Source organism: Brachycentrus maculatus, unplaced genomic scaffold, assembly GCF_059751285.1.
Source record: "Brachycentrus maculatus isolate JH-2025_06_01 unplaced genomic scaffold, ASM5975128v1 h1tg000147l, whole genome shotgun sequence".
Taxonomy (NCBI): domain Eukaryota; kingdom Metazoa; phylum Arthropoda; class Insecta; order Trichoptera; family Brachycentridae; genus Brachycentrus; species Brachycentrus maculatus.
In genome coordinates, this window is record NW_028280900.1 from 932,873 (window position 1) to 955,052 (window position 22,180).

The 22,180-nt window shown below is 35.1% G+C and overlaps 2 protein-coding genes across 2 annotated transcripts; one reads left to right on the top strand and one right to left on the bottom strand.

The window, feature by feature from the left end:
* Positions 1–14,448: 14,448 nt before the first annotated feature.
* Positions 14,449–19,578, bottom strand: ear (ENL/AF9-related super elongation complex transcription factor). Its single transcript, XM_088261004.1, has 3 exons — positions 19,383–19,578; positions 18,919–19,127; positions 14,449–18,378 (listed from the first exon to the last, which is right to left on the bottom strand). The coding sequence occupies exons 2-3, from the start codon at positions 19,097–19,099 to the stop codon at positions 16,124–16,126; spliced, it is 2,436 nt and encodes an 811-aa protein (XP_088117130.1). The 5' UTR covers positions 19,100–19,127; positions 19,383–19,578; the 3' UTR covers positions 14,449–16,123.
* A 574-nt stretch (positions 19,579–20,152) lies between these two features.
* l(3)neo43 (cytochrome c oxidase assembly protein COX16 homolog l(3)neo43) lies at positions 20,153–21,759 on the top strand. Its single transcript, XM_088261008.1, has 2 exons — positions 20,153–20,380; positions 20,748–21,759. Exons 1-2 carry the CDS (start codon positions 20,253–20,255, stop codon positions 20,923–20,925), a joined length of 306 nt encoding a protein of 101 aa, XP_088117134.1. The 5' UTR covers positions 20,153–20,252; the 3' UTR covers positions 20,926–21,759.
* The last annotated feature ends 421 nt before the right edge of the window (positions 21,760–22,180 follow it).

Here is a 22,180-nt window from a genome sequence, read left to right on the forward strand (position 1 = left end):
TTGTAAATAAAAAAACTCCAAGAAACTATATTATTTATTGTTTCGGAATTCACTTAGTGGTAAGACATGAATAAATTATAAGAAAAGCGCTTGTTTTTTTAACACTTTACTTTTTTATATCGGTACGACTAGTTTCAGAAGCTACAGATTTTTTATTTTATTATGAGGTCAAGGAATCTTGCATCCCTTATGATACAGCAACCATATTAGGTCTATTGTGACCTCCCTCTGTGTCATAGCTCACTCTCAAGACCTGTCTTGGTGGTAGGTCTAGAATCTAGTAGTGAATAAGTTTATATTACAACCCGTAGTCGGAAGCATAGTTTCCGAAACTAGTCGTAATAAAATAAAACATAAGTGGTAAAAAATAAGTATTTTATTTATTTAAGTTTTCAGATATCAATATTACTTTTATTTAAAACAAAAAAATAATAATAGTCTTTGAATTATAAGTATAAACTCAATTTTGTCTAATTCTTTATCTGACTCATAAGGTTTACTCATATTCGCTATTGAAGCCACCGCAGTTTAATTTCAGTACATACATGCATCATGCGAATTTTATACAGATTAATAACAAAAATTAAACTCTTTTATTATACTTTTACCATTAATGTTTAATTTGTCCACCTCTGTAGTGTAATGGTCAGCACGCTCGGCTACCGTTCTGGAGGTCCCGGGTTCGATTCCCAAGGGGGGTAAAATAAATATAAGTGATTTTTTCCCTGTAATATTTATTCAATATTCCCATGGACTGGTACCTGAAGCGGAGGGCTGATCACCTTTCCTTCATGTGTAAACGATCAAGATAACACTGTGTTAATATGACACAGTGCCCTATGCACCATTGGGGTGCGGATAAGGGTTTTATTATTATTATTTACCATTAATGAGGCACATAAAGAATCGCAGCTATAGGAGACGAGGGGCATATCAGGTAAATACAGAAATTTTTATACAGATTTCAAAATAAATAAGTATACCAGGGAACCATAAAACTTGTGATTCTGTTTATCGTCACTTCTATACACAGATAACATTTTTCCCAAATAGTTGGTTATTTCCTTTTTAAAACTATGTTTAGTTAATGTTTTAATAAAGGTAGAGACTGATCGGAGCATTTCATCGTAACATCGTAATCACCGAGCATCCGAAACTATGGATGGAGCGCTCGGCTCGCTGTACTGACTGCCTGAATGCTCGCATCCTAACGTGTTACGTTACGACCAAATGCTCCGGTCAGTCTCCACCCTAAGGTACAGGATACACACGCTACAAATTAGGCATGCTTATGGCCATTCTTAACACATTGTTGCCAGAGTTTTTTTTATCAGCCCCGACCCTAATTACGGTCATATACTAATGTACTAAAAGTAAGCAAATATATACGCTTATAAGCGTCTCCGGCTCTCTACCAACAGTATGTAAAAGAAGCTTTTAAGCGTTTCCCGCAAACAATGTGTTACGCATACATTTGCTTGAAGTAAGCACACTCGTTTACATACATTGATACTAATAAATAAATAATAAAACCCTTATCCGCACCCCAATGGTGCATAGGGCACTGCGTCATATAAACGCAGTGTTATCTTGATTGTTTACACATGAAGGAAAGGTGATCAGCCCTCCGCTTCAGGTACCAGTCTAGGGTAATATTGAATAAATATGACAGTGAAAAAATCACTTATATTTATTTTACCCCCCTTGGGAATCGAACCCAGGACCTCCAGAACGGTAGCCGAGCGTGCTGACCATTACACTACGGAGGCGGACATACATTGATACTAGCATGCTTATAAGCAAAGTCGTTCCATGACATCTCTGTCAACAAACGATTTTTGAACATGCTAGAAATGAGCATGCTTATTTCTAGCTAATGCTCAATAATAGCATGCTTATGTGGTAATAATAACCATGTGTATCTAGACCTTTATTTTGTAATGCAATTCAACCATGACATATTGAAGTATACAAAATTGCCCACAGATTAATCTTGACACGATTAGTCTTACTTATTTAAAAAGAAATAACCCGCAAAACCTCTATTTTAGAGGCTTGTCTGCAGGTAGGTTAGTAAGGATAGGGAAGGTAAACAAACCCTTATCCGCACCCCAATGGTGCATAGGGCACTGCATTATATAAACACAGTGTTATCTTGATTGTTAACACACGAAGGAAAGGTGATTAGCCCTCCGCTTCAGGTACCAGTCCAGGGTAATATTTAATAAATATTAGAGTGATAAAATCACTTTTATAAAAATATTTATTTGACCCCCCTGGGAATCGAACCTGGGACCTCCAGAACGGTAGCCGAGCCTGCTGACCATTACACTACGGAGGCGGACAGAGGGAAGGTATATGTGAATAATATATCACAAACACTCAGACCAATTGAAAATAAATCTTTCTCGAACTCATTTTGCAATTGTCAGTTTCACAGTCAAGAGTGTACCCAATACGCCTGTTTTACTATAGTAAACGTTTTAATACTGCATCAGCAAATAGCAATACTTACAGAACTTGTAAATACATCTATTTCAAACGTAATGGTGTCTGGGATCAAATAAATATATACAAGATTGCTAATAGCTGAATAATGGAGACAGCTCAAATTGACGTTGGAAATCAGAGGAAAGCGTCGGAGTCATGCAAACAATCGCTACAAAACCACACAAAATTACGATGCATCATTTTATCCCTGAAAAAAAATCTCAACATGTAACAATTACGAATTTGTCTTATCGGGCAGTTATATTATTGCAACCCACTTTTAAAATTATTATACAGGTCATAAAACAAGATTCAAACATTGCACAAATATTGCGTAACAAAAAATCATGATAATGCTTATCATTGTTGCGTTAGATTATAATTGCACAATGAAGCGGCTTAAATTGATAAATCTAAGTGATAGAAGGGAAATCACTGATCTGGTTCTGTTATATAAAATTATTAACAATTTTTTGGACAGCCCTGATCTCCTAAACCAAATAAAGCTTAGCGCGCGCCAAAGAGGTACTAGGCGAAAATCTGTATTCGCAGTATTTGTACATAATGCAAACTATGCCATGTTCTCTCCGATTCCGCGGCTTCACATGTTAGCCAATGCTTTTGAAAGTATAGATTTATTTGATATATTGTTATCCTCCTTGAAATCTGTACTTTCTCAGCATTTCTTCTCCATGTTATAATGGATAAATTTAAATGTTGTGTTTCACTCTCTCTTACTGCTCACCGATAGTGTTTGAAGGAGACGTGTATTTACTAGTACTTACTACTTGTTATTTTATTTTTTTAATTATGATTTTATGTTATAAGACTATTTGTTACAAGACTTTTTGTTTCTCTATTAGTGTATTTTTTATTTTTGTATTAGATACTTTATATATGTATTACTTTAAAGGCTTCAGCCGTTCAATAAATAAATAAATAAATAAATAATGCTAGTTATAGAATCACGCTGTCATCATTGCCAATATTTTTAGTCTGTTTTTTTCTGTATTTAATATTAGAGATGAAACGGATAGGGTTCACAACATTTTTGAGTGTGTCCCGATCCTTGTTCACAAAATCTGGGTTTCTCCACTTGGAAGTCATTTTTACATTTTCGACATCTCAACATAGATGAAGAAGAATATGAAAGTCTAGGTTTATGTACCTTATAACTTAACCAGATTATTTTATTCACATTTTTTAGTGTATCCAAATACTTGTTTGCAAATCTGGGTATCTCCACTTGGTAAATATTTCTACATTTTTGATATCTCAACATAGATGAAGAAGAATATGGAAGTCTGTTGCAAATAAAATAATCTTGTCAATTTATATGCTGCATAAAAAATTGAAAATCATCTTTTCCGGTGTTTCCCACTATGTAAAATAATCCGGTTAGGATCTTGCATACATGCAAATAAAAGCTTTCCCAACCCAACCATAGATGTCTCTAGTGAAGTCATGAGATTAATAATATATGTAGGAGTTCCAAAAAATGGAGTAGTGCGGTTATCAATCATGACAAGAACGGTGAATGTTGCACCAGCCTATGACAGGTCATAGGTCACCTGTGAATCCAGAATTCCATACTATTTTTCACCAAGAAACCTGTGAAGATTTATTAGTAAATACGCCACCAGAAGCATAAATGCATTTGTTTTTTTTTAAGTGTCAATATATTTTTAGATTTGGTTGAAGTTGCTTTACTCTTTTGTGAATTAATTTTTATATTTTTTTAAATTTACTGGCAAAGCACCCAATTTTGGGTGATACCTGTAATTTTTATATCTGTAAACAGATTGCGACAGCAAAAAACCGCCCCGCAAATCAATTTAACCTGTCCGGGAGTATGGCCGTACATGTAACAATATCACGTTGGATATTGATCTGTTCCATGTGTCCGAAGGAGTTTTCCGAAGCAGGATTCTTCTACACCTTTAAGTCTTCTTGCTTACTTTTAATATATACACCTTGAATATTGTTTGTTATGTATATATAATTTTTTTGTTGAATAAATTGAATTGAATGTAAGGCTGATACAAAACATGATTTATGACATGTGATGTATATCAAAACATATCAAAATTATTGATGTTTCGATAAATCATGTTTACTGGTGTAAATAAAACAAAATCAAGAAAATATGTTGCTAATAGCATCGGCAATGATATAAAATCGAAAAAAAGGAAAAAACATAGCAAAAAAACTCACTCCCCAGATACACGGCTGTCCAAATTTAAAACACAGTAAGGGACATTTTTTTTGTAGTAAGTTTTTTTTGCATATTTGGACTGAGTAGCATCTACTTAGTCCAAAAATGCAAAAAAAAACCTTTTAAAAAAAAACTCCCTTACTGTGTATTGAGTTTGGACAGCCGTACAGTTTTGTTCGCAGAAACTCACTCCGGGACAGGTTAAGATTCTACTATCCTGGATAGTGCATACTAAAAAGAGGGCAACATACATATCGCTCACTCCTTTCAAGAACGTCATAAAACAAAAACTTGATTTTTCAGGAGAATGTTTTCAAAGTTTAAAAATATAATACAATGTTTTAAAAATAAATATCAAGCCACTTACTAAACTTTTTACTGTGCAACAGATCTTTTTAGGTAAAGCCTGAAGGTTTTTTCTCCATTTGATAAGTATTTAGTATATTCAAAAATATATTTAAACAATACCTTTTCTTCAAAATGCAAAAACAACACTTTTTGCCCTGTAGCGGGTAAATATTAAGTTAAAAATATGCCTCTTTCGCTGGGATATAGTACATTCTCTGGGCATTCCGAAAACATGCAAAACTGAAAATTGTCAATTTTTTATTTATGACGTTCTTGAAAGGAGTGAGCGATATATTGGATATGTACCTGTTTTAGTGAAATATATTACACTCGAAATTTTATCAATTTGAAATCCAATATGCATTTTTTTATAATTCCCTTTACAACAACATCTAAAATAAGTGAGAATTTTTTGCCACTTTTTTTGATTTTGTGGAAATCAGGATAACATTGCAAACATTCATCCTTATCAAATTAAATAGTTTCAATAATGTAAATCAGTCTTTCTGCGTGATGTAGTGGTTAGCTTGTTTGGTTACGTGCTGGATGTCTAGGGTTCAATTCTCTGAGGGTTCAAAATAAAAATCAGCGGTTTTTCACTGTGATATTTATTATCAAACTGATGAACGGGAATATTTTGAAGGTGCTTAGCATTTTTCGTAGGCAAAATAATGCAAGGGGTGAATGAAGTCAGTAATTTAAACAATCATTGTAAAAAAAAAATAAGTTATTTGGTTAAACTGAACAGTCTTCATATACATATATATTTATATTTTATAAATAAAAAAAAACAATAATGACGCTATAACAAAGTTTCATTGTACATTGAAGTTTCACTAAAATTTTATAAAACACACATTTTTGTATGGGTGGAATAAACTAATTTACAATACCAATTTTTGTTGTTATGTTAGTGTAAACTCACTCGCTGAGATCGATTTTTAAGAATTAAGGTACAGATACACACGCCATTAATTAAGCATGCTTTGAGTACGCTCTATATCTGTATACATTTGCTTGAAATAAACATACTCATTTACATACATCGATACTAGTATAATCATAAGCAAACCTGTTCAGACATTGCTGCGCTGCAGGTAGCATGCTCTAAAATAACAACGACTGTCGATATTTCTTCTTCTTCTCTTCTTCTGCTTGGTATAGGCCTGTGGCCTGTTTTTAAGAGGGATTAGCCTCCTGCGATGTCGATTCCCAGCTACCCACCCATCTCTTTGGTGGTCTGCCCGGAATTCGTCTACCTTGGGGTTAGCCATACAATTCAATGTGGGGGAGTCTGGATGGTTCCATTCTCCTCACATGCGCACACCATTGTCTCCTTCGTTGCCTTCCCCACCTAATGACATCTTCGATCTCGCATATTTCTCTCATCCTGGCATTCCTTATTCTGTCTCGTAGACTCTTGCCAGATATGCTTCTTAGAGTCTTCATTTGTGACACTCTAAGCGCGTTATTTGTGACCACGGTGTCCGCTCTACTTTCGATCCCATACGTCATGATGGGTCGTACACAAGTTTTGTAAATTTTGATTTTTCTGCCGATCTTCATCTCAGGATTTTTCCATATAGAATTTTACGATTTTTTTGATATTTGAGCATGTTTATTTCTAGCGAGTACGTATACACACACTACAAAATAGCAATCTCTCAATAATAGCATGCTTTTGCGCTTATAATGAGCATGTGAATCTAGACCTTTTTCCATTTTGTTGGGACAATCACTACACCAGCATGCAAGCAACATTATCAACCACTACTCACATATCACGTAGTGTAGCGATTAGTTACTAGGTTTTGGTTACAATACAAAAGGTCCCGGGTTCAATTCTCATGAGAGTCAAATTAAATAATAATTGATTACATTTTAACATCTAAATATAGATGACAAACAATATGAAAGCCTCGGTATTTACAGGGCTTATGACCTGCTATAGACTGGTTAAGTGGTCACTTTACACATGTGTAACATTCATCATCCTAACCATGATTGACAACCACATTACTAAATTTTTTGGTACTCATACATATATCATAAATCTCACGACGCTTTATGTTTGACTTCACAGGAGCCATTTAAAGTTGGTTTTAGAATGCTTTTATAAAGCAGAGATTTATTTAGATGTACCCAAGATCCCCAGACTTCCATATTCTCCTTCATCTATGTTGACATGTCAAAATGTAAAAATAACTCCTAAGCGGAGAAACCCAGTTTTGTGAGCAAACCCAGTTTTGTGAGCGGACATACCCAAAATATGTATAATATATTATTTTTAAAATTAAACACTCGTGTAATACCACTTTATTTTATTCATTTCATTACACACGACTAGTTTCGAAAACTACAGCTGTTTTCATCAACAGGTGATAATTAAACAAATGCACAATTTTTGTTTTCACCCGTTGATGAAAAGAACTGTAGCTTTCGAAACTAGTCGAGTGTAGTGAAATAAAACTCAGTAAGTGGTATTATACGAGTGTTTAATTTTTAAAATAACAAAGTTAATACCAAATCAATGAATAATATACATAATTGATTACCACTCAATTTTTTTTAATCACCCTATGAACACACAAAAAAGTGAAGAAATTGTCCCATCGGAGTATGGCAAACCGCTTGAACTTGGTAGATAAAAATCTTGGCAAGTGCTTACCATATCGCTCACTCCTTTCAAGAATGTCATAAATCAAAAAGCTAGATTTTTCAGAACGTTTTTTAAGTTTGAAAATATAATACAATGTATTAAAAATGAATATCAAGCCACTTATTGAACTGTTTACTATGCAACAGATCTTTTTAGGTAAAACCTGAATGTTTTTTCTCCATTTGAAAAATATTTAGTATATTTAAAAAAAATATTAAACAATACCTTTTCTTCAAAATGCAAAAACAACACTTTCTGCCCTGTAGCGGGTAAATATTATGTTAAAAATATGCCTCTTTTGCTGGGATAAAGTACATTTTCTGGGCATTCTGAAAACGTGCACAACTGAAAATTGACAAATTTTGATTTATGACGTTCTTGAAAGGAGTGAGCGCTTTTGTTGGGATATAGTACATTTTCTGGGCATTCTGAAAACGTGCACAACTGAAAATTGACAAATTTTGATTTATGACGTTCTTGAAAGGAGTGAGCGCTTTTGTTGGGATATAGTACATTTTCTGGGCATTCTGAAAACGTGCACAACTGAAAATTGACAAATTTTGATTTATGACGTTCTTGAAAGGAGTGAGCGATATATACATACATAACCAGCATTATTTTAAAATGTCTCATTACAAAGTTTATGCTTTGAATATCAATAATATAATTTATTATAATTTATGCAATACAGAATATATCTATAATTTCCTAATATAAATAATTAAGTTCTTTAGTAAAAAAAAAATGAAAAAGAAAAAAAAATTACATGATAATATTTTAATAATGTTATATATTTATAAATTGTCCCTGGCCAAATTATTAGGCGCCTTGATTCTCAGTTCTAAAATAAATAGTTAACAAAAAAAAAGTGAATTTCTATCCTCTATCCTATCCTTTAAAAAATAGTGCATTAAATAAAAAAAAATAATTGCTTTTCTTAATTTTTACTATGAAGGATGTCACAAAACCGGCATTCATTTATTAAAATAAAAAAAAGCTAACTAACCATCATGCTGCTTCTCCGCAGGGGTAGAAAGAAAAAATAGAACGCCATACTAATCTGTCTTTGCAAACAATCTTTGCCTCTGCCACATTCATGCATCTTCATACATACCCGCCAATTATTTCGACTCCTGACCTGGCCGATTTCAAGTATTTGACATACATGATCGTGTCAAGTTTTCTTCAGTCTTCCTATGCTTTTATTACCAACCATATTTACCTCATAAAAATTTGTTTTACTATTTTTTCTTCACTCATTCGATTCACATCCCCAAACCATCTCAACGTATCTTTCTTAATTTTATCGATAATGCTTATCTTGGCTGCATTTTTTCCTTATATCACTATTTGAACATCTATCGTGTTTTTTTTCCGCACATTCATCCGAGAGAAGGCATTTTAACTGTATTCAGTGTCTTTTCATCCTTTTTTTTGCCAATGTGTAATCCACTCTTTTAAAATTCTGAATAAACCTTATAGCCTCGAATTTTATTTCTTAAATTCACGACAGTAGGCCGAGGCAGAGAGAGATGCTGACTGAAAAATGTCTCCTAAATTTTGGCAATGAATTTTAACAATTTCTAAGCATAGCTTGATTGTATTATTTTGTCAATTAAACCTCAAAGGTTGTTGACAAATGTGAAATGTCAGCATTCCATATTCGACACAACGAAAATGATTTGAATTTCAAAATAAAGCCGCTTTTGAGACACCTATCATAAAAAAAAAACATATAAAGGAACTGAAAAAAGTTAAAAGATACCAGCTAAAACACTCCCCAAGGGTGCGAAGCCTTAAAAGAAGAAGAAAAGAATGTTAAATAACTGGGAAATATATAAATAAATTATTTGAAATAAGCAAATGATATTTTACCAAATAAAACAGGGTAAAAAAAATAAATAAATATTGATTGGACATGCAACTAAATATTTTTTTTGTATAATGTAAATTAAAAATTATAATGTACTTTTCCAACCGGCCGTAGATAAATAATATAATCTATATTATGTACAACGTACGTCTTGTCAACGAAGGCAGTGATTACCATCTATCAGATCAATAGAAATTCCATGAGATCAGATATAATTTTCAATGTAAGAAAAAAATTTAAAAGTTCATTTCTTGGAAATTTTCAAAAAGCCAAACTGATATACAATGAAACCCCTATCTATCGTTCCTCGAATAATCATTTTCCCGGATGTGTCGTTTATTTCTTCTACCCCGAATTCATTTTATACAAAAATAGAGCGCATTGATCGTTTCTATATCACCATTTTACCGCATACATCGTTTGAATTACGCTGCATATTTGGTATATTTTGTCTGTGTTTTTTTTATATTCTCGATTTTCTTCCATTCAACAGCAATATTCCAACGTATGGGATAAAAAATATCAAAAGCTTGTGTGATGCACGGTTGACAGGTCCAGCAGAAGAGGTCGATATTGATAAAGAGGAGCCGCTGCTAACCTTCATTTTCAGAAGCATCCAAACTTTTTGAAAAATTGAAAATTTCTATTTCACACATTCAATAAGTGATGCTGGAAAAATTATTTTTTCAAAGATGAAAATATACTGTTGACCCACAGAAATGAAACAATAAAAAAACAAATGTCGATCACAGATACGATGAAATAAACTTTAATATTTTTTTGGTTCTGTTCAGTTTGTATTTTTTTTTTAATAAAAATATTTTATTTATTTATTAACATCAATCAAGATATACAAAACTTGTGTCCGACCCATCATGACGTATGGAATCGAAAGTAGAGCAGACACCGCTGCCACAAAAAACACGCTTATAGTGTCAGAAATGAAGACTCTGAGAAGCATAACAGGCAAGAGTCTTCGAGATAGATTGAGAAATGCCAAGATCAGGGAAATATGCGAAATCGAAGATGTCGTTAGGTGGGGAAGGCAACGAAGAAGACAATGGTATGCATGTGAGGAGAATGGAACCATCCAGACTCCCCCACATCGCATTGTACGGCCAACCCCATGGTAGACGACTCCCGGGCAGACCACCAAAGAGATGGGCCGATAGCTGGGAATCGACGTTGCAGGAGGCTAATCCCTCTTAAAAACAGGCCGTAAGGCCTAAAATAAGAAGAAGAAGAAGAAGATTAACATCAATAATTTGTATTTTTAAATTAGTTTGAAAAAAATTTGTGTTTTTACTATTAACACAATTATTTCAATTTCGCACCATTTCTGTGAGCCTAAGCGGCTCAATTGAACCGAGAAACTCTGACTTAAGGTCCGCAACACTAACTACGGGACCACAAACTGACACCAATTATTATTCTCCTTAGAATTTTCACCTGCCAATGGGTATGCAGATTGGGAAGACGATATCTTTTTGACCTCATAATCCCGCATAATTTTTTTTCCCTTGTTCATACTTTATTTCAATAGGTCCCTTTAAAAACGATAGATAGAGGTTTCACTGTGTATATATAAATACAACATGGTCCTGGACGCACATTACCTTTATAGTACGATTTTCCTTAGAGGCACTATATTTCTAGGAAAACCACTAATATATTTTTATCAACTATGTATAGTAAAATATCTTCACAAATAAATATTATCCTACATTAACCTTAGTACTCATAGACATTATTTATTAATACAATACTATAGAATTAGTATCTATCCCTCAGGCTTTATACATATATCTACAACTATATTTATGCACATTTCATAAAAATACTTTTAGCAAATCCTCCATTTACCGGAACGGACGGTAAAAAAACCGCCACCAAACAAATGTCTATGTTAATCCGAAAAATATACAAAAATGCACAATTCCATAATTATATTCCTATAACCTATCTGAACCCGGGCACTCCGGAATGGTAGCCAAATGTGCTTACCGCTACACTACGAAGGCGGATGAAATAAATATAGGTGTTTTTTCACTATAATATTTATTTCATGTTATATAATAAAATAACAACTATATAGTTTATTCCACATCAATTTTATTTCACCAGTGACCTGGTTTCATGTTACCAGGCTGGTTGGATGATGTCGTTAATGAAGAAATCTGGTCACCGATCAATTAAGACATTGTAGTCGGGTGGTTTTTTCATCAACCCCGACTCTAATTAGTATACTAATTAGGGTCGTATACTAATCACAAATAACCGCAAAACCTAATTACAATCTGTGTTTTTTTGGCATCTCGCGCTCTACCAAAAGTAAGCAAATAGAACGCTTATAAGTGTCTCCCACTCTCTACCAACTGTATGTAAAAGACGCTTTAAGCGTTTCCCGCAAACAATGTGTTGAAATAAATGCGGAAAAACTATATATAGCATATTATGTTATTTTATTACATAATATGCAGTTCCACCAAGAAATGTCAGTACAAAACTAATATTTAATTTTACCCTGGACTGATGACCTCGCCTTCGTGTAATAAACAATCAAATTAACATTGCATCAATTTGACGCAGTGCCCTACGCACCAATGGGTGCGGATAAGGGTCGGTAGTATCGTAGTATTACCTATCTACACATACACATAAAAAAATCAGTTCCATCTTAGCGGCGCATTGGCTGAAACGCTTAGATCAAAAATGTGCATTTGTAATATTTTGCACTACACTCCGCACATAATCTCACACTGATTGATCGTACCATCGGAAGTTAGGTGCAAGGCGTAAGATATCTCAAATGCATCAGATTTACAAGAGCGGTCCAACCAATATTGGTCCAAGAGCGGTCCAATATTGGTATTTACAAGATACAACGGACAGTTGTCTGAACAAACTCATTTGACTTTCTTTTTTAAATGATTTTAATATGGATTTGTGCATTCCGGACTAAACTATGGAATTTTGAATGTTCCGTTTAAAGTGATACCGGTAAATGGAGAGTCTGTTATTATTAAGACATTTCAATACACTATTATATTATCATCACCAGCAAACATAAATATATTTTAAATAACTAAATTAGCTATTATTAGGCGTAGTGAAGTATAACAAATATCCCATTTATGTACATACAAAATTTGGATTATTACATTTAAGATAATAGTATTATTGGTATTTTGGCACTGCCTACAATATTCACTTTTTTTTTAAATCAAATGTTTATTATGTAATTGCCACCGCTATTGTTGTAAGGTGAGCATGGGTGTTGTTATTGACACCTCCCAGTTATTGGCACCATTGATTTAGTATATTATCTGATATTACACGCATATTTTCATATTTTTATGGCATGGAAACACTGCCTATGCTAATTGGGCGTATGTGTTCAATGAAATGTTATGGTGTTCAAATAGTTAGTAAAAAAAATAAAAATAAATCTAAGAAGAAATAGTTTAGAACGAACAGAACATTAATTTATGCATCAAAATAAATTACTTTCAGTAATTGATTCGGCAATCACTTTGTGGTAATATCTATCCATTCTTAATTTAAGTTTTACTTGGTAAAACTAACTAAATAACTAACCATCACGCCGCTTCCCCGCAGGGGTAGGCAGTGAGAATAGAGCGCCACACCACTCTGTCCTTGCAAACATTCTAGCCTCTTCCACGTTCATGCATCTCCTCATACATACCCGCCGATAGTTACGACTCCTAACCTGACCACTTTCAAGTATTTGGCATACCTGATCGTGCCATGTTTTTCTCGGTCTTCCTCTGCTCCTTTTCCCGCTAACATTCGCCTCATAAATTTGTTTTACCGTTCTTTCCTCACTCATTCGTTCTACATGTCTAAACCATCTCAACACACCTTTCTTAATTTTATTGATAATGCTTATCTCAGCTTTATCTCAGATTTACTTGGTATATATCATTATTTTTAAAAATCTATTGTGACATGTGTTTTGATGCATTCCGCATCACCTAAATCATTATTCTAAACATCATCTATTTCTAAATATCATTTTCAAACACCGTATGCTGTTTGAAAATGATGTTTGGAAATAGTGGTATTAACCAACTAAAATTTCAATTAAAAAGAAAAAGAACATTTAAGTGTTGCACGATTTAGTTGTAAATTTGAATATTAATTTTTTGCAATTAATTACGGATAATTTATATAGCGCCATTTTCGTAAAATACTACCTCAAGGGCGACTCGGCATATACTTGCATTGTGACATTTTAATTACTTACGATTTATTTGACTTTGTTATTACTGATACTTAAAAGTATTAAAAATTACATTTTTAAATTTACACCGCTAGGTTCGGAAGAGCAGTTCTCTCATGAACAGGCGATTTAAAAACTTTCAATGGAATCGCAGGTCTTCCGAAATTATAGGTATATATAATATGAACCATGAAATATGAACACTTTGAATAAAGTTAAATAAATAACGGGAAAGTAAGATTTAGCTGCAAATCAATATTGATAAAACCAATCCACTCAAAGTGCCAATAGCTGGGTGGCAATTATTGCTCAATCAACAGTGCGATTAGAAAAACAATTACAAGCATTATCATTTAAAAAGTAAAAACGTTGCGGTATTGTTAATGAGTTAATGGAGAACAATAAATATGTAATTTATATGACTGTACATTGGTGGAAAACAGATAGTATTTCAACATTATTAGCGTTCATATATTATCTAGTATAACTAAACAATTAACGCTTAGATTATGCATTGTCTAAAATTAAATTAAAACCAACGAAGAGAACCAATGGAGAATGAATATTTTGTAGAGTTCCGGATCATTTGCTTATATACAATAATACTTAGTATGCACATGTTAAATATATTTGAAATATAACAATACAGTAACAAAAATGCGGTAATACTCTCCGGGGAAATGAACGAGGTAAGGAGAATATTTCACAGATAGTACAATAAGCTCGTACAAAAATATCATTTAGTATTTCTATTCCGGCATCGGGAACGGGAAGTTCATAGTTAAAATAATGGTAACAATTTTGTCAAACGAAGCATCTCTCCACAAAGGGGTCCAATTACTCAAATTACGCACACAGAGGACATTCGAATACTTCACAATAAGTACAAGTCATTTCTTAACAAGAGAAATATCACATAAAATAAAACAAAATACCATCATCGCAGAGTGACAAGTGACTTGTGATTTGGCCGTTTTTACAGCAATTTAAAAATATATTATTCGGGGCTTTGCAGCCAAGTATTTCCATCCATATTCCTTGTACCGTAAACACTTTACTTATGAATGATATGTTCATAAAATTAAATTTACACATAATTATACGAGTCACATTTCATTTGTGAACTTTATATTAAAAACCTGTAATTTTTCGAAGTTATTAATAATTAAAATACGGATTATTTAATTAAAAAAAAAAAAATTTCAACTTCTTAACTTCATCTGCAGCACGGGACAAATATGCCTGCCGTGTGACTATTACAGATAGCGTGTGATTAGGGTAATAAAGGAGGGGGGCGGGGTGTTGCCTTCTCCTATATTCCTCCACACATCTCTTCTATTTGTATATTCTGAACATTGCAAGTCCAGAGACAGTGTGTTGTTACCACAAAACTCTTATCACATTAAGACACGGATCTTTATCCGCGATGTGAGCGAGCGAGCCACCACACAACTGCCTTGATAGCGCGCCACAAGGATACAGACGTGCCTTTGTGTATGACGAGAACTGATAATGCTAGACTCAGCCCTAGGAGAGTTCGGACTGAGCAATTTGCATTTAGAGGCCGCTCGCTCAGTCAGTATGGGGAGAGCATAGTACATTACGCGCACAATGGGCTATTTTCACCCAGGAGGAATATAGAATAGACACGCTCTTGGATTTTTTTCTCAAAAGGATTTAAAAAAAAACCTTTCAATACATATTTATGAAAACAAAAAGTATTAATTATTACTTGCATATTGCAATGGAGCATTTTAGTAAGTAGGCAACAAATATATTGTATTATTATGCATACGCATGGTTTTGGAAAACCAGTGTTTCACTGTTTGCAGTAAATTTGTCAACAGGCTACACACCAGTAACAAGGGTCACAAGAATGTCACGTATTGTAAGTTCTTCATTACGATTGAAATATGGATAGTTTAATACACCAAATCTCCCTAATTTCTTTTAATATTTCAACAAGAATAGTACGGATTGTCAATTGCTAATTTACTAACCAATTTAAAAATAGGGAATGCTCATGCTCATCCACAAGCTCACTTTTCACTCTGCGATGACGGTATATTCATATAATGCCCCGAGGGTTCTTAAAGTCAACACGCTGAACATTATTACGTTTCTTAAGGGTATACAAATCAACCGTAATAAAAACATTAAAACATACAAATAATGAACAGACTAATGTACATAAACATCTTTTAAAGGAGTGATTCGGGCGTGTGTACGTGAAGATAAGGTTCTAGGGTGAGAATATGTAAGAGTATACATAACCGGAGAGCGGAAGTAACGGGATTACGCCCCGGATTCACAACCTATCAGTTCTTGTAACTGCTGCACTGTGGACCGGTCCAACAAACACAAATCAAAGTCAAAAGTCTTTTTGGTAACTTCGTACTTACCCGTCTCGGCTATCAGGTTGACCACCCTTTCCAGCTCGTCGTTACTCTGTATGGTCATTATCCTGTGCTGCAGGTCCTTGAGCTGGATCATGTAGTCGGGGGAGATCTGCTTGCGGTCCGCTTGGGAGGGGTCCTCGCTCAGCGGGGAGTCGCACTTGAGCGGGTGGTCGCTGAGGCTGCTGGAGACGCCGTCGTCTTGCACCTTGGTGTCGGTTTTAACGCGGGGAGACGGTTCCGGCTTGACCCTGGAGGTGGATTCCAAAAGACCGCTATTTTCCAAGCGCTTGCTTTTGGAGACGTGGTCCGGTTCGTCGGAAACTTTAGAAGACTTGGAGCTGTTTTCGGAATCATCTCTGGAACCGCTTTTTCGTTTTCTCTGCTTCTTTTCTTCCTTCGTCTCGTGCTTATTCGGTTTGTCTTTATTTTTAGATTTATGGCTAGAGCCCTGCGCGCTCTTTTCCATTTTATCTGCGGGTGGTTTTTCAATTTTGGATACTTCCGGAACCGGTTTAACTTTGGGAATTTCGTTTTTGAGCAGTTCGATAGGTGTTTTGTTAGTAGGCTTGGCGGACCTACTGTTGTTTTCCGACGTCAAGGACATATCCTCATCCTCGGACATTACGGATATGTCGGATTCGCTATGAGAGCTACAGCTCAAGGCCTCGATCATGGAACCGAGGGGATTTTTTGAGGATTTGCTAGTTTTAGAATTGCTTTTAGAACTCGATTGCGAACTCGTGTCGATGGAGATGGGGGAGATGGTCAGTTGGCTCCGATCTTTTTCCTTGAATAATTTAGGAATGGGAGTAATTTTATCTATTTCCCGAGGTATACTACTATTTTCCACCTTTTCGGACACACTCGGGGAATGGACGCTTTCCACGAGGGATTTTTCTTTTTTGGAGTGCTTATCGGCTTTGTGCTTTTTTTCTTTGCTACCGGATTCTCTCTTTTCTCTAGATTCCTCTCGTTTCTTGTCTTTCTTCTTGTGCTTGTGTTTCCTCTCGCGGTCTCCTTTATCTCTGTGCTTGGATCCGTCGGAATACTTCCCGGAGTCGGCGGGATCCTTGACAAAGTCTTCGAGGGACAACTTGTGGAAGGGTTTATCCGGTTTAGCGACCGGTTTGTCTTTAACGATAGGGAGTTCTTTGGGTTTGGGTTCCGGATTCGTCGGCTTGGGTTCTTTATCCTTTTTGTGCTCCTTCTTGCTTTCGCGGTCTTTATCGTGGCTCTTTTTATCTTTTTTTACTTTCTTTTCCATTTTTGCCAGGATGTTATCCGACACTTTAGAAATTTGAGGTTTATTTTTATTGTCTAACAAGTCGGGGTACTTGGCGGGTTTGGGTTCTTCTTTAGGCGCAGCGGAGCCGTTGGGTTTGGGAGTGGGGGAGATGGGCGGGGGGGTGGGCGCGGCGGGGGCGGGGCGCTTGGTGGCGGGTGCGGGAGAGGGGGGCCTCTCCGCCGCTCTCTTGGAGCTCTTCTCCTTTCCCGGATCCCGCTCCTTGTGCGGTTTAGACCTCTTTTCCTCCTTTGATTTTTCTTTTTCTTCTTTGACCTGTTTGGACTTATCCTCTTTGTATTCTTTTTCCTTGCTGTCGTGTTTCAACTTTTGTTTATCTTTCTCCGAGTAGGACTTTTCCTTTTCTTTTTTATCGACTTTAGGGTTCGGAGAAGGTTTCTTGGGGTCGGGTGATATTCGAGAAGTCTTGTGAATGGGAGGTCCGAACAGATTTACAAAATTGTTGGAGGGTCGCGGGAGGTCTTCGTTGCGGTGTTCCTTGGACTTGTGCTTCTTGGAAGTGTTGCCTCCCAGCTTGGGCTTCCCTATGAGCTGCTGAGGTTTATCGTCCACGAAAGAATCCCCGCTGTTGCGGTCGTGGTCCACGGTCGTATGGAGAGCGAAGGTAGGATTGTTGACCACCATTCCGCCGCCTTTGAAAAGCTTGCGACGGAACTCATCTGTGGGGTTCTGGAACACGTATTTCTCCTTTTGTGTCTTTATGATTGCGGGTCCGGCTTGCTGCAGGTGGAGATCGTAGTTAAATCTGATTTTCTTTGGCTCGTCTCCATTCTTCAGATATATTTCGATGGGCAAATTGAATCCGGCATATCCGGACTCTTTCACGCAGTATGGTGGTTCCTTAACAACTAGAAAAAATCCGTAGTCATTTATAATTATATATAAAGAATTATATCAGGACTCTTAGTGCAGCTAATCACACTCAAAATATTGGACAAAGCTATTGACTGAGGGGAGAATAACAGCATTATCTAGGGCACTCAGGTTTGTATACAAAAACAATCCATTGTACATGTAATCTTACAACCTTGTAGAATTTTAATACTGGAAACTATAAGTCCCGTAAATTAATTATTCATTAAGTACATGTGAACATTGGGAAATAGCCGTTTGCTATTTTATTTATGGTTTATTTTATGAATGAGAAATGGACTCGGGTAACTAAAAATATTTAGATATGTCAACAATAAAAATATTGAAACAGCATCTCTTATCTGGAGACTTGTATAGTTCCAACTTTTGAGTCTAGTTTTACTTCTACAGTTCAATTTCTAAAACACAAGTAGGACCTTATTATTTTGACATATCGTAATTTAGAATCTGGTTGATAGTCGAATGTAGCACCGATCGAATTGTGTAAAATGATAGAGAAAAGCCTGTAAACTTACCTCGTTTCGGTTTAGGAAATGTTTCATGAAGTTGGAAGACTACTTTGTCAACAAACTGGCTGATATCTGCAGAATCAATGCCTCTAACAAAAACTTCCCAATCGTGTGTAAATCCCTCAGGTGTTCGTTTAGTTCTTATAGATGCTTCGTGTCCGATTTCAAAATTAACCTTTACAGACATTTTTAAGCTGTTTATCTGCAATCTGAAACTGGTAAACACAAAACAAAAATGAACCCAAAACATAACATTTGTCACTGGAAGACCGACACAATTAAAAACATCGTGTAATAGAATAACCCGACTATTATATGTCCTGCAGTTTATACCCGCAGAATCTTAAACTGTTAAACGAACCATTAAAAATAAACAGATTGTATTTCATAGTATGTTTACATTTTAACATTAGTGAAATTCTAAGACGGAGAAGAGTTAAGTAAAAATATAAATAGTTGAAATTACTCACATAATAAACTTCGAAAGAAAGCAATGACATAAATCTTTGATCAAACGTCAAAAGCGTTAGGATTTTCACTTATTAGTTGAAATATTTTTATTATATGTGTGGAGATATCACGATATTTTGATCGGCCATGATAATAAATTCTCAATCTCTATAGAACTATTGGCGCCTCTATCGGTGATAAATTCCATTCCTAAACAAACTGCCTAATGTTGCCAGTCAAATAGATAACAATCGGTACTCACCTAATACGATAGTCTTCTTCGTTGGTTACAATCTGTGTGATGATTGGTTTGTATCTTTCATGGTCAGTCTCCACTCGTATCTATCCTCCGCTCGTTTCGTAAATTCGGCGTATATGTTACAAGGCATGTCGGAGATAATTCGGTCTATGTAGGATAGGCCAGGTCGTTCTCTGTAGTTTGTGCCTTCGTACATGCTTTACTCAATCTTCAGAAGCAGGCCGAGGTGTTTTATATTATGGCCTATCTATTTGGCCCGCTGAAATGTTACTTTATTTAGTAAGCATCTAGACTCCACAGCACTGCTTAAAACTTTGTTGCTCTCTACCAAAAGATCCCTAACATGCGCCTGTAGCACCCACATTTCAAACGCCTCCAGCTGCCCCATTCTGCCTGCCCACGTTTATAATATTGCCCACGTTTCGCTTCATTCAACAGTATGTAGGTAGGTATCTTCTGCCCATTATCAATAAAGAAAAAAATTGGTGAGTACAATTTGAAATTATTGTCTTTGATTCGTCAAATATCAGCTAGTATATATATAATCTTTGTATCAGCGAATAAGTGACATTTGACATAAGTTTTTTGATTTTCCCAATTGACATAAAAATATATACATTAAGTAGCGAATATGTCCGGTAAATTATTTTTAAATAGGATGATAAAATTATCCAAACGAAAATCTATTAGAATGGGTGTGCCATTTTTTGCACTCATTATTGGAGGATCTTTTGGATTAAAACAATTTTCCAGCATCAGGTAAAGGTTATGTTTGTAATTTATTATTAGATTAAAACCAATATTTTTAGCTTATCTATCTATCTAGCTTATCTAACTATCACGAAGTGTCAGTGGATAATATAAATCTATTAAAAAGTTATGTTTGTGTTTATGAAAAAGTTTATTTTATTTAATATTTACATGTGTTTCAGCTGAATATAGTCCTAGTTTATACAAAAAAATATATTCTGTTATGTATGTTATTGTTTAGCGCCTGAAAGACACTGCATGCCACTTAGATGTTTAAGGATTTTTTTGAGCATTACAAGTTTAATGATTTTTTTTCAATAAAGCGAAATTTCATTTTTTTTGGCTTCACATAATATAAATTGGTATTTACTTACAGATATAACTATTCCCAAAAGAGGATAATAGAACAAGAAGCAAAGAAACTGGGTATAGAGATGAAAAAGCCCGGAGACATTTCATTAGAACAGGAATATGAAAAAATAAAGAATGTTGACATTGAAAACTGGCAAAATGTCAGAATTACAAGACCTTGGGATGAAAATGAAGTTAATTAATATTATTGTATACAATTTACCGTAGAACTGCTGTACATATAAAGTTTTGTTTCTAAATAAAATAATTTATTATATTCAACACATATTCATGGTATTCCTTTGTAATGATCATTACAGGCTTCATAAAATTGTCCACTTCCATAGAACAGCGGTTAGTGCGATTGGCTACAGCACTGGAGATTTCAGATTCAATTTCCAGGAAAAGAAATTAATTATTTTTCACCTTAATATTTATTGAATGTCACCTTTGACTGGTATCTTAAGCGCAGAGCTGATTATCTTGTACCTAATCAATGATTTCACCTAATTAATGACCAAGATAACACTGAGTCAATGCAATTCGGTGTCCCGTGCACCATCAGGTGCGGATGAGGGTTAAAAGAAGATCATTAATTTGAATTTTATTTGGTAAATACTATTTTTGTGAAATCTATTGCAATTATTCACCATATGTGAAGCTTAAATTTTAAAGGATGAAGAGAGGCTAGCCGTTTCATACTTTTATTTATTATCAGTGGTAACTTGTTCGAGGCTTTTGCCGTGGTTCTATGAGCCTTTTTATTATTTATAGATAGGTAGCTAGCCTAGTCTATAAACCCTCCTCCTTTCTCATCTGGGCTAGGGACCGGCAATGGCGGATCACCCTTCAAGTAATCCCTGAAGGACGCAGACCTCCAAAAAGGTGGAAAGACAGCTGGGAGTCAACATCCCAAGAGCTACAAGCGGAGACACAAACAGATCCTTAGGATCCAGAAAAAGAAGAAGAAGGAAACATGTTATTCCTATTTTAGACCTTTATTAAATTACGGGTACTCAATAAAACTTGATTTCACACTTATGGATTTTATTCATTGATAAAAAATCTTTTGATAGTAAGGTATCCCAACACTATTTATCTTTTACAAGGCATCAGGTTCGCGCCGCCCAGGACGACCACTGCTGACAATTCGTCGGCAGTTCTCGTCAGAACTTCGGGACACAGATCTGACTTGGGAGGATGCAAGGGAGCTGGCAGCCGACAGAAAAGCCTGGAGACAGTTTGTGGACTCCATATGCTCCACCTAGGGAGCGGATATGGTTTATTATTATTTATTGGGGGAATAATGTCCTCGCACCTCCTTTGAAATTTGATCAAGTCGGGTTTTATTTTGTGTGTTTTTTTTATAGTACGTTTACGGGTTCTCCTCAATAAGACAATTTCTTAGTTTGCTTTGAATAATGTTCGTGCCACTAAACGATTGTTTGTATAAATATG